General features: G+C 62.9%; 3 protein-coding genes across 7 annotated transcripts; 2 read left to right on the top strand and 1 right to left on the bottom strand.

Annotated features, from left to right (window-relative positions):
* The first annotated feature begins 103 nt into the window (after positions 1-103).
* On the top strand, positions 104-3,937 carry VEGFB (vascular endothelial growth factor B). Of its 2 annotated transcripts, none has more exons than XM_046015064.1 (7): positions 104-543; positions 1,078-1,120; positions 1,660-1,856; positions 2,089-2,162; positions 2,380-2,415; positions 2,663-2,898; positions 3,498-3,937. In XM_046015064.1, exons 1-6 carry the CDS (start codon positions 484-486, stop codon positions 2,874-2,876), a joined length of 624 nt encoding a protein of 207 aa, XP_045871020.1. In that variant the 5' UTR covers positions 104-483; the 3' UTR covers positions 2,877-2,898; positions 3,498-3,937. The 2 variants fall into 2 exon arrangements, with proteins under 2 accessions (XP_045871020.1, XP_045871021.1); XM_046015065.1 differs by having other exon boundaries at positions 107-543; positions 2,764-2,898.
* A 1,835-nt stretch (positions 3,938-5,772) lies between these two features.
* FKBP2 (FKBP prolyl isomerase 2) lies at positions 5,773-8,582 on the top strand. 4 transcript variants are annotated; one of them, XM_046017600.1, is made up of 6 exons: positions 5,773-5,906; positions 7,162-7,330; positions 7,664-7,776; positions 7,898-7,944; positions 8,308-8,343; positions 8,434-8,582. In XM_046017600.1, the coding sequence occupies exons 1-6, from the start codon at positions 5,845-5,847 to the stop codon at positions 8,493-8,495; spliced, it is 489 nt and encodes a 162-aa protein (XP_045873556.1). In that variant the 5' UTR covers positions 5,773-5,844; the 3' UTR covers positions 8,496-8,582. The 4 variants fall into 4 exon arrangements, with proteins under 4 accessions (XP_045873556.1, XP_045873558.1, XP_045873559.1 ...); XM_046017602.1 differs by lacking the exon at positions 5,773-5,906 and adding an exon at positions 6,357-6,436; XM_046017603.1 differs by lacking the exon at positions 5,773-5,906 and adding an exon at positions 6,440-6,522.
* A 391-nt stretch (positions 8,583-8,973) lies between these two features.
* Positions 8,974-11,414, bottom strand: PPP1R14B (protein phosphatase 1 regulatory inhibitor subunit 14B). Its single transcript, XM_046017599.1, is given in 6 exon segments — positions 8,974-9,312; positions 9,404-9,436; positions 9,764-9,847; positions 10,961-11,242; positions 11,244-11,350; positions 11,353-11,414. Coding segments are annotated over 6 exon segments (609 nt in total). The 5' UTR covers positions 11,387-11,414; the 3' UTR covers positions 8,974-9,243.
* Between the last annotated feature and the right edge of the window lie 4,606 nt (positions 11,415-16,020).

The raw sequence follows: 16,020 nt of genomic DNA, 5'->3' as shown, positions 1-16,020 counted from the left end.
CCTCCGGGTCCTGGCGGCGGCGACCCGGGAGCCCGGCCCCCTGGGCGGCGCGTCCCCTTTCCCCTGCTGCGGCGGGAGGGGGGTGTGTGGAGGGGGCGGGTCCCCGCAGCGGCCTCGCCCCCCCTCCCCCGCCCCGCCCCTGCCCCGCGGCCCGGTGGGGAGCGCGTGTCTGGGTCACATGAGCCGCCCGCCCGCCAGCCCGGGCCCGGCCCCCCGCCGCCCCCGCCGTGCCCGCCGTCACCGCCGCCGCCGCCCGCCGCCACCGGTCGCCCGCCCGCCCGGCTCCTCCGGCCGCCGCCGCTGCGCTGCGCTGCGCTGCCTGCGCTCAGGGCTCGGGAGGGGGCCGCGGAGGAGCGGGCCCCCGCGCCCGGCCCCCGCCCGGCGCGCCCGGGCCCGCGCCATGGGGCTCTGGCTGCCGCCGCCCCCCGCGCCACCGGGCTAGGGCGATGCGGGCGCCCCCGGCGCGCGGCCCCCGCGGGCACCATGAGCCCTCTGCTCCGCCGCCTGCTGCTCGCTGCGCTCCTGCAGCTGGCCCCCGCCCAGGTACGTGCGTCCCCAACATCCCAACCGTCCGCCGTGCCCTCTCTCAAGGTTGGCGGAAATGGGGAGACGCGGAGCAGCCTCTGCCTCGGGGATCCGCGGAGTCGGGCTGCGGACTGGGGCGTGGCGGGGACCCGGCCAGGGCATCCCCCGGGAAGAGTCCCTCCTCGCTGGCCCGCCGGCCCGCGGCCCGCCAGCCCAGCCCCGGGCCACTCCCCTGCCCCACCCCGTCCCCTGGGCTCTGCGGGGGCGGAGCCTCTCTGTGCCAGTAGGACTTGGTTCCGTGCCCACTGTGCCCCCTCCGGGCCTGCCGCCTCCGAATCAGCGGGGGGGGGGGGGGGGGGGGGGGCAGGCTTGGAGATGGGATGCCACTGCTGCTGCCACCACCGTCGCAGGTGACCCCAGGAGCAGAGCATCCCGGAAAAATGTCACAGAGCAGTTGAAGCCTTTTGATGGCAAGGGCAGAGCCCTGGGGACAGCCACGGGGCCAGCCCTTCCTTGAGTGCACCTTGGGTCCAGGTCCCTTCTCTCCTACAGGGCCCTGTGTCCCAGCCTGATGCCCTCGGCCACCAGAAGAAAGGTAATAGAAACAGTAACTCCAGGGCGCCTGGGTGGCTCAGTGGGTTAAAGCCTCTGCCTTCTGCTCAGGTCGTCATCCCAGGGTCCTGGTATTGAGCCCACGTCCCACTGTCTGCTTAGCGGGAAGCCTCTCCTGCTTCCTCCTCTCTCTCTCTCTCTCTCTCTGCCTGCCTCTTTGCCTACTTGGGATCTCTGTCTGTCAAATAAATAAAATCTTACTTAAAAAAAGAAAGAAAGAAAGAAACAGTAACTCCTGCCCTGAGGAGGTCTGTCCATCGCGTTGTGTGATCCCAGCCACTCTCCAAGACACAAATTCTTCTTCTGCCCATAAGAGGAAGTGGACGCAGTGGGGTTCCTGGGTTCCTGGGCAGGGGAAGGCAGGTTGCGAGGGCGGGCAGAGAGAGGGCCAGTGGAGGGGGCCTGTGACACAGGAATTAGGGAGAACAGTTGCTGGGGGTGGGGAGTTGGGGGGGAGACAGGCACCAGGGAGGAGCTGCAGGAACCCCAGCGGGGTCTTAACCCTTGCGCATCTGCCCCCAGTGGTGTCCTGGATAGATGTGTATACCCGTGCCACCTGCCAGCCGCGGGAGGTGGTGGTGCCCCTGACCGTGGAGCTCATGGGCACCGTGGCCAAGCAACTGGTGCCCAGCTGCGTGACCGTGCAGCGCTGCGGCGGCTGCTGCCCTGACGACGGCCTGGAGTGCGTGCCCACCGGGCAGCACCAAGTCCGAATGCAGGTGCTGGGGCCAGTGCAGTATGCCCAGCAGGGGTGGAGGCTGGTGCTGGGGGTGGTGGCAAGAAGGTGGGAGGGGAGGGGGGCGGGTTGGTCGAGGGGGTGGGGAGGGGGCAATGGCCAGAGCCGCAGCTCTTGGGCGAGCTCTTCTCCCTCCAGCCTGTGGAGCAGTCCCTTCCCCTGTCTCTCTCTCTCATTGTCTCTCACCCTGTCTCTCCTCCATCTCTGGAACACAGATCCTCATGATCCGTTACCCGAGCAGTCAGCTGGGCGAGATGTCCCTGGAAGAACACAGCCAATGTGAATGCAGGTGCCAGCCAGGCCCCTCTTCTGAGCTCACAGAGACGGGGCTCCCCGGGTTGGGGGGCGGGGTGCGGTGGCGCACACGGTAGTACTCCACAGTGGGGACCAGATTGCCAGGACTCAGACCGGGGTAGGCCTGGGATCTGGGGTGAGAGAGTAGGAGGCCTTAGCTTTTCTGATCCTCTTCCTCCTCCTCGTCGCTGTGTGTCCCTCTTACTTTTCAGACCAAAAAAGAGAGAGAGTGCTCTGAAGCCAGACAGGTGAGTCTCTTGGGCTCTCACTGGGTGGGGAGCCCAAGCCCAGCAGCCAGGATGGAATGTGTGGATGGGGGTGTGTGTGTGCGTGCGTGAGTGTGTCAGGAAGCTGCAGTCCTGTCCCTTCTTTCTCCTCCCACTGTGTCCCCCCACCCCCTTTTCCTCTGCTCCCCGAGTCTGTGCGCTCTGGCCCAGCGCCAGCTCCTGGGAAGACTTTTCTTGCCCGCCCCAGACACGTTGCTTCTCCTCCTAGGGCTTCCACTCCCCACCACCGCCCCCAGCCCCGCTCCATTCCGGGCTGGGACTCTGCCCCCGGAGCACCCTCCCCAGCTGACATCACTCATCCCACTTCAGCCCCAGGCCCCACTGCCCACGCTGCACCCAGCGCCGCCAGCGCCCTGACCCCAGGACCTGCCGCTGTCGCTGCCGACGCCGCAGCTTCCTCCGTTGCCAAGGGCAGGGCCTAGAGCTCAACCCAGACACCTGCAGGTGAGGAGCTGCGGGGGGCATCTGTTTGGGAAGGCAGTGGGGCCCCGGGAGCGGGTGTGGAGTGAGCCCTCCAGGGAACGGGAAGCTGCTGAATGTGCCGAGCAAACATTTACCAAGCATCCGCGGGCACTGCAATCAGTGTAAACAGAGTTCACGTTCTCATGGGGGAGACGGACTTGAGGATATGTGAGGCCAGCAGAGGTCAAGGGTTGAGGTCAGGGGGCACCCAACATGGTCTTCGGGTCAGAGAGGCCCCGAAGGTAACCCCGGCCTGCAGTCAAGACGAGAGAGATGGCTCTCCACTTGGTGAAGCTCTGGGTCTTCCTAAAAGCCTCCATGGGAGACATTTGTCCCACCTTTGGGTCTCTGTGGGAGGCCAAGGGACACCGTGGACTCCCTGTCCACCCTTGTCTGAGGTGCTTCTCAGCCACTCCTCCCTTCCACAGTGAGGCCATGGGGTGGCATCACGTGGGCAGGCCAGTTGGGGCTCCCCGGGCGTGGTAGAGAATGGGGTTCCCAGAAGGTAACAAAGGGGTGAATGTAGAGAAGCAGGGGCCGAGCTGTGCCTGCGTGAACAGACCCCTTCCTCTCTCCCTCAGGTGCCGGAAGCTGCGAAGGTGACACGTTGCTTTTCAGACTCAGCCACTTGCCCTCACAGGCCACCCCCCCCTCCCAGAGGGGTACAAGAGGGCAGTATGTTGAGAAGAGCCCAGTCACAAGACCTCCATGTGGGCAGAAGCTGCTCCAGGCCCTGGGCCTCTCAGAGGACTTTCCAGCTATCCCAGGTCTCTCCAAGGCTGCCATCCCACAGGGTGGGCAGCTGGGCGAGGAGAGGTGCAGGCAGCACCAGGGGTCCCGGACTGACTCGAGAGAGAAGGGGTCCCGTCTCAGTGTGCAGCCACCACGTACGAGTGAGCGTCTTACAGCTGGCTCGTCCCCTCCCTAAGAAGACACCGATCCTCCACACATACTGGGAGTTGGGCTTCGGTGTGAGAACTTGTGACCCCCAAGCCTGATAAAAGAGATGGAAGGAGCTATCCCTGCCTGTGTCCCTGTTTGTCACTGTCCTGGCTGGGGGATTCAGGCATTCTGCGTCACACTGGCTCCTCGAGCCAGAGCTGGTCTGACTCCCTTGTGTGATGGAGGAACCGAGGCCTGAGGTCCCCCACCAGGTCACAGAGCCGGAAATGTGTATTCTTTGTAGTCTTCTTGTCACATCCGGGCCCTGTCCCTCCTGCTCAACACAGAGGCTGCTTTCTGGAAGGAGACGGCCTGCTGTGGCCCGTGAGCTTGACATGGGGCCCAGATCTGTGGAATGATTTTGGTTGTCACTGTCCCCTCTCTGAGCCTAAGCTTTCACATGTGCACTTGGAGGGAATGGATGAGCGCTCTAGCCCCCGTCCCTGAGCTGCAGGAATATCTTCCCTTGGGAGAAAACCCGTCCTCTCTGCTGGGCAGCACTCTATATGTAACCTACTTCCCCTAGCTTAACTCTAAAGCCACGCACCGCCCTGTCCCCGCCTCCCTGAAAGGGAAGTACCAAAGGGCTGTGGCTGGGGGGCTCGGTTTGGGAGATAGGTCCCCTCACCCCAACCACATGGTTTTCTCCACCTTCACCTCCCTTCCCCTTGGGCTCCCCTCACCAGCCCCTGCTTGGGACTCTCCTGACTTTTGTGTGACCCGGCCTAAGCTCAGCGTCCAGCCCCCTTCCTGCAGCCTTCAGTGTCCCTGGAGTGGAGCTTGGCCCCGGGGGGAGGGGGAGGGTGTGGAGAACCAAAGGCCAACCTTGGGGACCCAATGCTTTGCCTTGCCAAGAGAGGACATTCAGGGGCAGAGGTTAATCCTAAGTGGTTACCCTAATGCAGGGCTTCTCTGAGGTGTGAGATTGGAGGGCATGGTAGTGATCTTGCTGGGCCCAAGGCAGGAGTGGGGTTCAACCAGAAGAGACAATTCCTGTGACTACCAATTTCCAATCATTTTTCTCAGCTATACTGTCACTGAAAATGCCATACATAGCTCAACAGAAGTGAGACAGATGAGGGCTGGGGACCCAAGAGCGGCTCCCTCCCAGCCCACTCAGTGCTGGACACACACAGTGCTTGGTATGTGCCCCCTCCCTTCGGTCGGCGCTGCTGATTAGTTTCCTTTTTTAATCGACGAACAGGATCAGAGAGGCTGATCGACCCGGGGTGGACGTCCAGCTAGTTGTCTCTAACGCTCAGTTTAGGTTTCATTGCCTCCCAACTACAAGTTGATTGCTCCAACCGAGAGACGTTGACCGCGCACTGCTGGGTGCTGGGGCACCTGAAAATACCAGTCTGGTTGGGGGAACAGGCCCAACCAGACCACTGCCGTCATGAATCAGTGGTCAGTGCGTGGCAGGCCTGGAGGCCAGCGTGGAGCAAAGGGAGAGCATTAGCCGTGGGGCAGGGCCTGGTGGATCCCCTCATGGCCGCAGTCCCACAGTGGCCCTGTCAGGTGGGTGCTGCCAAGCCCGCCGTACAGAGACTCCAGATCCTACCAGGCCCAGGAACTCGCTCAAGGTCACATTGCCAGTCAATGAATGGCAGATCCCAAATTCAAACCCAAGTCTGAACCCCAGGCTCTTTCCACTGCAACGAACTGGAGACTGGGGATCACGAAGAGGCCCAGGGACAAACCGGAACGCTTGGGAGAACCTGGGGATGAAATAAAATGGCGTCTCAAGACCCCCTCCGGGAAGCCCCGTCCGCCTGACCTCAATTTCACCTCGACCGGAAGTGCCAAAGACACTTTAGGAAGTAACTTTCACCTAACCTTACAGACTACCCAGCCACCGGAAGCAGCGCGTCGTCACGTGGCGGCGCGGGGGCGGGGCTGGGGGAAAGGCCGCCCCACCGGGCGTGTGGCAGCGGGTTTCGCACAATCCAATGAGGGCGGGCGGCGTGGCCGGGCCGGGTAGCGACGATGACGCGCCTGCGCAGAGGCAGCAGCACGACTGGGGTTGACTCCGGGGGCGCGGCGAGGAGGTGAGCGGGGGCCACAGCCCGGGCTGGGGGGAGCCGGGGTGCAAGGGGGCAGGCTGGATCAGGCCGGGCAGGAGCGGGCTGGGGCTCCGAGCGTCAACGAGGGATAAGTTAGGAGGAAATTGGGAGTTGGGGTCGGAGCTGTCTGGGGATGCCGCAGGGGGAGGGTTCTCACGCCGCACGGGGCGGAGCCCCGGGAGTCGGGGCGGGACGTGGAACAGAGACGGGTGGAACCTCTGAGCTGGTTCCAGTAGAAGGCGGAACTCCGGGGCTGGGGGCGGAGCTAGGACAGGTGGGGGGCGGAGCCTTGTTTTTGGAGGAGGAGCTGGAACAGGCGGAAGGCGGAGCCTCGGGTGTAGAGACCGAAAGGGACGGAGCTCAGGCGCTGGGGGCGGGCCTTCAGCCGGTGAGTGGCGTGGCTACCGTTCAGGAAAAGGGGTCTGGCCCTGTTGAGGGCGGGGCTCCAGAGCAGGGGGCGGAACTACGTCCTCTAAAGGGTGGGGTCAAGGAGTCAAGCGAAGGGGTAGGCCCAGGTAATGGCCCGGGGCGTCCACGCGGGGGCGGCCTCCGTGGGGGCCGGGCCTGGGGACGCGGTAGGCCGAGAACTCCCCCAGGAGAGGTGGTGTGGGTCGAGCGGGCTCGGCGGCCACCCGACACGGGACCAGTCTGGGTACCCCGCAGGCCCCCGAGGGCTCAGAGCTGGGGCGGCGCCCCTGGTGGAGGCACAGGCCCGGCCTGGGGGCTTCCTCCTGAGGATCGGGGCTCCCCGGAGCCATCCAGCGGCGATGTGTGGGTCCCTCGGGGCAGGCCCCCTGCAGCGGCCGCAGAAGTGTGGGTGTGCTGGGCGGGGGGCAACTGGGTGTGGCGTGAATGGGGTCGCCCTGTCGAGGCAACTGCTGGACAGCCAGATAGGGTCTGGACTTTGCGTAAAGGGACGGGTGGGAATTGAAGAGTGGAGCTGGGGACCGGGAGGGAAAGAAGGGCTGGGGGTGAGCAAAGGGGCGGGGCCCCGGCTGCTGTGGCCTCCCCTGATCCCCTCCCCCCGCTGCTGGGGTCCTCGGGCAAGCCCCCTTCTCACTGGACTGGTAAGTGTGGCCGCGAAGTCCGGGGGAGGGGGCGGTGACCCGGGACAAGGGGATCCCCAGGGGCAGGCAAGGTCCGGTGGGGGTGGAATTCTTCTGGTACCTGCCCCTATTCCATGCCTTCCCCGCCCTACCCCCCGGTCGGTTGGTCGGTCGGTCGGGGTCTGTCCCCGCAGAGACATGAGGCTGAGCTGGGTCCTGACAGTACTGTCCATCTGCCTGAGCGCCCTGGCCACTGCTGCGGGGGCGGAGGGCAAACGGAAGCTGCAGATCGGGGTCAAGAAGCGGGTGGACCACTGTCCCATCAAATCGCGCAAGGGGGACGTCCTGCACATGCACTACACGGTGGGTGAGGGAGTGGGTCATTTGGCGTGGGTGGGGCTTCTGGGGACCTGAGAAGACTTGGAAGCCAGATCCCTCAGCCTACAAGGTGGGTGACCTTGGGCAAGTCCCCTCTCCCTTTTACATAGTTTCCATAGTTCTCCCCTGCTGTTCACTGCCTGATCCCCAGGTTGGCACCAGCAAGCAGTGACAGTGTCCTATGAGATGCCCACCCAAGGCTCTGTCCCCTTCTAGGGCTATGGCTGCCCGTGGGGAGCCAGCTTGGGGAGAGCAGCTGGGTGGGGAGGTATCTCAGAGTGGACTCTCCTCTTCACTGGCCTTCCCATGGTCCCGCAGGGGAAACTGGAAGATGGGACGGAGTTTGACAGCAGCCTGCCCCAGAACCAGCCCTTTGTCTTCTCCCTGGGCACAGGCCAGGTCATCAAGGGCTGGGACCAGGGGCTGCTGGGGTGAGTCAGGGGGCCGTGGGTGTGGTCGATGAGGTTGACTGTGGGAGGCAAGCCCTGGGGATGGGGTGGAGGGCAGGGAGCCTGGGTGCTTGCCCTGTGCTGAACGTGTGTTGTCCTGTAGGATGTGTGAGGGAGAAAAACGGAAGCTGGTGATCCCATCAGAGTTGGGTAAGAGGTCCTTCCTGAGCCTGAATGGGGGAGTTTAGGGTGTGTGTCTGGGGAAGGGTGAAGTCTGCTTCCGCCTCTGCATTGATCTGCACCCTATCCATTCATTATGGCACATGCCTCTTCCAAGTCTAACCATGCCCAGCAGAGAGAACAGGGCAAGACCCCTGGGACACTTGATTCTGGAGCCCGCTCTCTGCCCCCTACCCGACCTTTTGTAGCCCCTTGTCGTCTCCATTACACCCTCTCTATTTCTGGCTTTCTTGTTGAGATACAGGCAGAGGCCTGGCTTCAGGCTGGGTGTCTGCGGCACACCTCTCCCTTGACTTGGCTACACCTCACTGTTTCTTTGTGCATCTTTGACAGGGTACGGAGAGCGGGGAGCTCCCCCAAAGATTCCAGGTAATACACCTCCCTGCCCCCCAGGGTCCTGCACCCATCTTGCTTCCCTGTGGTCCTGATTGTCATTCTGTCCCCTCTTGTCCCCTGCAGGCGGCGCAACCCTCGTGTTCGAGGTGGAGCTACTCAAAATCGAGCGACGCTCAGAACTGTAGCAAAACTGGGGAGGGGCAGTGGAGAGGCCCCCATCAGGGACCAGACTGTTTAAAAAAAAAAAAAATACAAAAAACAAAACCCTTAAAGTCTGTGAAGTGAGCCTGTGTGTATTTGTGGGCCCCGAGAGACTGAGAACCCACAGCTTCAGCCAGTACGCCTTCCCCCTTGGCACCACCGACCCAATCTTGCCTTGGGTGTAGGCTCACTGGCATGGGGATCACAATGGCCAGGCCCTAGGTGGCATGGCGGCCCCTGGCCCAGAGGAAAAGGAGTGTTCTTGCCTGCCAACAGCCAACACCACTTCTCCCAGTTCCCCAGCCACTTCCAGCTCTTGGTCTGGGAGCCAGCGCTGGGCTATTGCCATGGCTACATGGCCCTCAGGAAGGCCTGCGGTCACCTGGGAAGATGCTGAGCTGGCAGCAGTCCAGCCGTGGAGCAGTGTTTGCCCCCAAAAAGAGACCAGCTGAGCCGGTGAGCTGCACCAAAGGCATATCCTAGCTTTATTAAAGGGCCGCGCCGCAGAGTCAATATAAAAACACAAAAAGTCCCATCAGTTTAATAACAATAAAAAACCCCAAAAATGGAAAACTGAGGGGGCAGGGAAGAGGCCCCTGGGCCAGGGGCACGAGGAGCCCTGCTCATGGCACCAGGCCTGGCCGCAGGGCCCCACCGGGTATTGCTGTTGCTACGAGGTCGGGGGGCAGCGATTGTCCTGTGGGAGCCACCATTCACCAGGGTCAAGGACCCTTATTTCTTCTGGGGTGTGCTCAGCTTCTGCATGCCCCGGATCTTGTCCAGCAGGCCAGAGATGAAGGCCTGAACAGAAGGGAAGGCATTAGGGAGACCAGACTGCATGATTACAGAAACCCAGACCCCTCTCACCCCAGCCTCCGGGGAAACCACTTACCTCAGTGGGTTTGTAACAGTCAACCAGCAGCTCCTAGGAGGGCATGGTGGGGGGTAAGTACAGCTGTGAGTTCTAAGACACAGGGACCTAAAGTTCACCTGTACCCACTTCCAAGGGACTGGGGCCACTCCCAAGGTGCAGATGATGCCACAGCCACTCAACAGCTGTGGGCAAGCACCATTTGCCCCATTTGACGGAGGCAGAAGCCGAGGCTCACCATCACAGAGCTGTCTGACTACAACCAAAGAAGGCCTAAATCTAGAGCCTTGCTTACCCAAGGGGCGCTGCCTCCAGACAGGCCCTTTCCTCCCTGATCTCTCCTACCTACAGTCCTGTTGTCTCTCCTAGCCCCTCTCTCACCTTGACCCTGGCAGCCCGGGTATCATCACTCTCCATGTCCAGGAGTTCGTCCACATCAATCTCCAACTCTGGGATCTCCTCCTCCTGGGGTGGGGGTGGGGGAGGAGGGAGAGACAAGGGCCCGAGTTGGGAGAAAGGGTGTGAGCTCTGGCTGGGGCCCCTGCCCGACCGCGGGATGAGCCAGCCTTCTTCGCCCAGCAGACAGCGGCAGCTGTCCGAGGAAGAAAACAGATCAGGCCTGTGCCAAGGCAAAATGCCCAGTGGGGGGGGGAGCTTCCTGTCCCTGCCAGTTGGGCACCGTGGGTGCCAGACAGGGCCAGACAGCTAGGGCTGGCGGACCCTGGGCTGAGAACCCTGCAGATGTGGTGCCCCAACTTCCCGCCCCCCTACCCAAGTCAGCGCACAGGTGGGGCCAGCTGTCTCAACTCCTCACAGCCCCTACCCTTCCCCCAAACACCTGTCACAGCTTCCCAGGAGTGGGGAGGAAGTAAAGGGTGAGGGGTCAGTGGGAAGGACCCAGGCCTGGTAAGGGGGAAACAAAGAGCCTATGCTTTGCTGAGGGAGGGGGTGCCCGCCAGCCCTCCCCCCCCCCCCCCCCCCCCCCCCCCCCCGCAGGAAGCGTCTATCCAGTCTTGAGCCAGCTGCATTCCAGGGCTGGTGTAGGGTAGGCAGCACAGGGCAAGACCACTCCTCCACCCTGCCCCCCAGGGGCCTGAGTCACAGTTTGAGCAAGGAAGGAGTCATGGGGTGGAGAACCAGAACCCAGAGGAAGGCTACTTGCTCCTACACCAAAATGGAGCTGCAGGCTGGCCCATTAGAACAGCCCAGACCCTGTACAATCCCACCAGGCTCGTGCCTTTTAACCAGATACGGTTAGCAAGCACCAGGTAGGTCTCCTTGCACTGCCCGCCCAGGCTAGCCTCCTGCCCATGCCCCAGGCTATCCCTTGAGGCTTCTAGAAGACCCCTAAGCTTGACCACAGTAGGGACATGAGAGAGTCACGAGGGAGAAGACTGGAGTGACTTAAGGTCAGACAAGAAAGAGCACACACTGGGGGCGGGGAGTACAGAAAGGGAGGGGAGCGCGCGGAAGCGGAGCGCCCATTGACTCCGGGTGACAGGCAGGCGCAAGGTGGGGTTCCCAAGCAGCCCGACTAGGGAACGATCTTAGGGTGTCAGCGCAGAGTAGGTTACACACCTGGCAGTCGTAGAGGCGAGTGAGCTGCTCCAGGATCCACTCCTCCAGGTTGAGGCGCTTCCGTAGCTCCTTGCGGTCGTACTTGACCGTGACCTTCCCTTGGCGCCTCACTGGGCCCTCGTCGTCCGCGCCGCCCGGGCCCTCGCCTGCAGCCCCTGGGGGGCTCTGGAAGTAGACGCGGGGCCCTGGGCCACCACTGCCTGGCCCGGGGGCCGGGGCCGCCAACGCCGCGCCCCCCACGGGGCCGCTGTCCGCCATGGCGGCCGCCGGGGCCACGTGCGCGCGTCGGGCCCCTCCCTGCGCCTCCGCCTCCGGGACGCCCGCCGGCAAGCTCCGGGCCGCTGGCTCGGGTTAGCTTGCGGGCTCGGCTCCGCGCGGCTCCGCGGCGAGGGCGGCGGCAGGGGCGCCCGGGGGCAGCTGCAGCATGCGGAGCCCCCGGGCCTGGCCTGGCCGCGCCCCGCCCCCTCCCTGCCTATCCGCCCGCCCTTTGTCCCCCGCGGCCGCCGCCCGAGCCGCCGCCGCCGCCGCCGCCGCCGCCGAAGCCGCTTTCTCTGTCTCGCTCGCTTCCCCCGCCCCCCGACCACACCCCCTTAAAGGGCCAGTCTCTCTGCGGGTCCCTTACTCCCACCCGCCCCCGGGCAGGGTATAGGGGAGGGTCTAGTCGTCAGCGGTTTGGGCTCGGCTGTTTGATAATCCTTTTTAACCTTCCCGCCGCAATCCTGGCGTTTTAGGCGCCCGGTACCGGGATTTGGGCTCCTGCCGGGATGCTAGTGTTCGGTCCTCACTGAGGCAAAACCAGGGGTCATCTGGGAATGGAGGGGTGTGGGCAGTATGTGCAGGGCGGGGGTCTGGAGAGGAGACGTGGGAGCCCCCAAGGTCTGGGTCCTCCGGTCCTTGGCTAGTGGAGGGCAAGCAGCCTCCTCCGCCGTAGACCGACACGTGGACCAGGCTCCTAAGGGTGGAGGGGCGGAGAAAGCGGACGGGAGCTGCGCAGGTCCCCAGAAGCCCTACTGGGCGAGGACACGCAGCCCCCATGGTGGAGGCCCAGGTTAGGGGCGAGCGGAACCGGCTTAACGGCCTGGAGGGCTAGACCCTAAGCTGCCACCGCCCACCGGCCAAGATGGCGGCGGGAACGGAATTATGGGAAATGTAGTTCCCGGAGTCGGGCCGGGCCTAGCCGCCCCTCCCCGTCAGCGGGGCCAGGGCGGGGAAGCGCAGGACTTGTTTGGGGCGCCCTCGTTCGGCTGGCTTCCACAGGGCGCGCGGCCAGTCGCGCCTCACCGCACCCCTCTCCCCGCAACCTCTGTGTGTACAAAGAGGGAACTCAGGAGTAAAGAGCCGGGAAATGGGGGAGACGGTATCCCCGATAATAAAAATGATAATAACAGCTGCCCCATAAGAAACGTTCCTCCGATCGGTTTCACACAGTTAGCTCCAGCTTGAGGCCACCTCATTCGCTCTCCCACAGATTGTTGCCCTGCCGCACCTCTGTCCTTCAGCTCTCACAGGCGCCTTACCTGGGGCCCAGCTCTCAACAGAACGTGCCTCTCACTTCCACACCCCGCGAGATCACCCCTATCTCTGAATGGTCTCTCTCCTTCATGGCATCTCTGCCTCCCACCTCTAGACTATGTGCTCCGTGGGGCCAAGACCTGTGTGGCCCTTGTTTACTGCTGGTGTCCAACGTGGAGCCATCCGCTGGGCTTCAGACCCCCGTGTATGGAGCAGATGACCCGATTCTTGCTGAACTCCCAGCGCCGAGGGTGTCAGACTTGTAACTGTTGGCTGAACACGTGACTGGATGAAAGAATGAATGGCTTTCTCTGTGCCTGGCATTTCCTCAGAAGCCTGTGGCCGAGATTCAGTGAGAAAATACGTGGAAGGATCAAAGACAGGACCACAGAGGTCAGCTTGTGAACTGAGCTTGTGAACTCAGCCCCTCTGAGATGCTTCCCCGGATGGCCAGCTCGCCCTCCGCAGTCCCAGGCTGATTCTCAGCATCTGAGGGCCAGTGAGTGGTTCTGTCCCAGCCTCTCGCAGACACCTTCTCTCTGGATGTCAGAGAAGCCCACTGCAGTAGGGAGGGCTCAGAGAGAGGCTGCGACTGGCCCAGGGTCACACAGCTGGTGCTGCAGCCAAACCCGAAGCCAGAACTTTGAGCTTACCCTGCAGCTGGGAAGAAGAGACAATGAATGCAGAGGCTGAGAATGGTTATGTGTTGGAGGAGCGGCAAAGTGGGCTTCTGCCTGCAGGGCCTGGGTTGGGGGCAGGCTCTCAGGGCTCATCCCAGGGCCCGTAGAGCAGGCTCATGCCTCCTCCCTCCCCAGCCCTTCTCCTGGCCTTATCTTCCCGTCCACCCACCTGGGGCAGCCTGGGGAGCCCATGGAGGGCTGACCCTTGCTCTTGCAGACCAGGCAAGACCCATTCTTTCCACCAGGAGCCCCATCCCTGGCCTGGCCTCTGGCTTCCCGCCTGGCCTGTGGGAAGAACAATTTATCCGAGTCCAAATTCCCTACCACACCCCACCTCACCCGACTAGGGCAGGTCTGCTCTCTGAACCACGGCGTTGCTTCAGGCCTTAGGGGTGCTCGTAGTTAAGAGGGGCACCCCTGGGGGTTCTCTGGGCAGGGTGGGGAGGAGCTGGAGATGTTCTTCCTGACACTCCCTCTCTCCATTTTCTATGCCATTCCCACTGCTCTGGTGCCCGTTCCCTCCCTTCCCAGGGCCACCCCACCCTGAGAACAGGGTGGTCATGCTGGCCTGCAGCCTTGTGGGAGGCTGGGCTGTCCTGCACAACCCCCTGGAGTGGGAGAACTGGGTTCAGATCCTCGATCTGCCCAGCACATTGCAAGGCCGTGGACCACTCACTTACCTGCTCTGAGCCTCTTCCAAGGGGCTGATTTTACCAGTCTCCGGTGGCTGGGGACCTACATCCCAGCCCTTGCTCTCCTGCCTGAGCCCTCCTGGGACTGGAGTGTGGGGCGGCCGCGGCTCCTCATCCTGCCAGCCTCAGACTGTGGCCTCCCCAGCCCCACCCGACCTGAGGTTCCAGCCCCATCTCCACCAGAGTCTGCCAAGGTTGCTTTCAGCACCTCTCAGAAGCATAGGCCCTGGAGAGGGAGGGTCCCGTGGGCCAAGACCCGCTCTCTTAATCCCTTAATCGAGGGTAGAGGCAGAAAGGCTGCCTTCCTTCCACCATTATTACTGCTTGCCGAGAAACCCTATTACCATGACCAAGACTGGAAGAAAGTGTCCGAGGAGGAAGGAGCCCTTTAATGGGGGCTACCCTGGCCTCAGGGGACATGGGATGGAGATTGGGGGTGGGGTGGGAGGGAGAGGCTCAGGCTCAGGAAACAGGCTCCCATCCTGTTTTCCAAGGAGTTGCTGCCCAATGTATCTATGAGGCATCCCTGTCCAAGGTCTAGAGCCCCAGCTCTGCCCCAACTAGCCCCAGCACTGGCTAGCAGGCCCCCTGCCTCAGAGCTGATCTGTGCCCTTTCCTCTTCCTCCCTGATGCCCCCCCAGTCTGCTGTACCATCTGCGCACTCAGATGTCCAGCTGCCTGCAGCTGGGGGCGTCTTGTACCCATTTGTTTATTTCATGCTCCCACAATCTCCAGTTTCTGGACAAGGTGACTGAGGCACAGATGGGCTAAGTTCTGCTGGTAGACTCGAACCCATGCCTGGGGGAGCAGACGCCACCCCTCACCACCCTACATGGTTCTGCCCAATGAGACCTGGTGTTCTCTGGATCTTTGAGGGTATGGCTCTGCTGTTCTTGTGAGAGAGGACGAGGGGATCACATGTCCTGTCCCCCTTTCTTTGTCTCAAGGGCAAGGAGTGGAGGCAGGATGAGTCAGCCTTCAAGTCAGAGGGCTAAAATCCTCCTGCAAAGTTGTGTGACCTTGGGCAAGTCCCTTCAACTCTCCTGGCCTCTAGGGGAAATAGTAATCCCACCCCACAGGGTCTCTGCCAAAGGCAAGGAGATTCCTTAGGTTAGAGTTGGTGTCCAACAAGGTGGAGATTTTGAGGATGGCCAGCGCCAGGCCGGGCTCCCCTTAGGGATCTGAGAGCCTGGGGCCAGGGGGCCTGCAGGGCCCGCTCCTCCTTGGCTGACCCCTCCTCCCCCAGAACCAGCTCTAGTCTCTTTCTGGGTTTCTAGGTGACTTGGCTGGCCCCTCTGGATGAGTTCTACTTTAAACCTACTGCTGCTAGTGTCTCTGTATTGGGGGGGCTCCCACAGGGGCCCCCAGGCAGGAGCCCCCCCCCAGCCAAGCCCTGCGGGAGGGGCTGGAGCCCCTACCTATCCCAGTGCCCATGCGCCTTCCCCCCTCCCATCCCTGGAGCACTGATTTCAGGGCACCTGCTCTAGGCCAGGCACCGCAGAGCCCCTCCTCAACCCTCCCTTGTCCGTGGACACCCGCGAGGCTTCTGAACCCTCTGGGCAAACGAGCCGTTGTCTCCTTCGCAGCGTTCAGTAGGAAGCCCCACAGGGACAGGGCCCAGGTTCAGTCACGGGGGTCTACAGAACAGGAAGTGGGCTGTTCTAGGGCTCACACGGGAAGACCAGGATGCTTAGGTCCTTAAAGAAGGCAGCAGGCGCCCGGCCTCCCCGGGCTAGGGACGGGGGAGGGGCGCCTGCCGGCAGGAGGCCCATTAGCTGGCTAAGTGCTCCCCGGGAGGGGGGGACCGAGCTGCTGCAGGAGGGGGTGAGGGGAAGTGAGGGCGGGGGTGGTGGGGTGGGAGTGGCTTTTCCTGCACTCAGTTAAGTGCTGCTGGAGTGTGGTGGGGGCAAGGCTCTGCGCCCCCCCCACCCATGCCTGGCCCTCCGATAGTACCCTCGCCCCCGCCCCTCGGAAACCTAAGCCGGCTGACCCCCTCCCAGTCTTCAGCAGCGCCCTCTATACCCACTCCCTCTGGCTGCACCCTAACAACCACTCTGGCCCCAAGCTCTGCCCTCCGACCCCAGGCAAGTCCGGACAAGCAGGCCCCGGCGAAGGGCGGGGGTCCAGGTTATGCCCCTGCCCCATCCCCCCTCTGGCTGCAGTCGCCGCCCCAGCC

Source organism: Meles meles, chromosome 8 (genome assembly GCF_922984935.1).
Source record: "Meles meles chromosome 8, mMelMel3.1 paternal haplotype, whole genome shotgun sequence".
In the NCBI taxonomy this organism is placed as follows: Eukaryota; Metazoa; Chordata; class Mammalia; order Carnivora; family Mustelidae; genus Meles; species Meles meles.
This window is presented reverse-complemented; position numbering and strand designations above follow the sequence as displayed.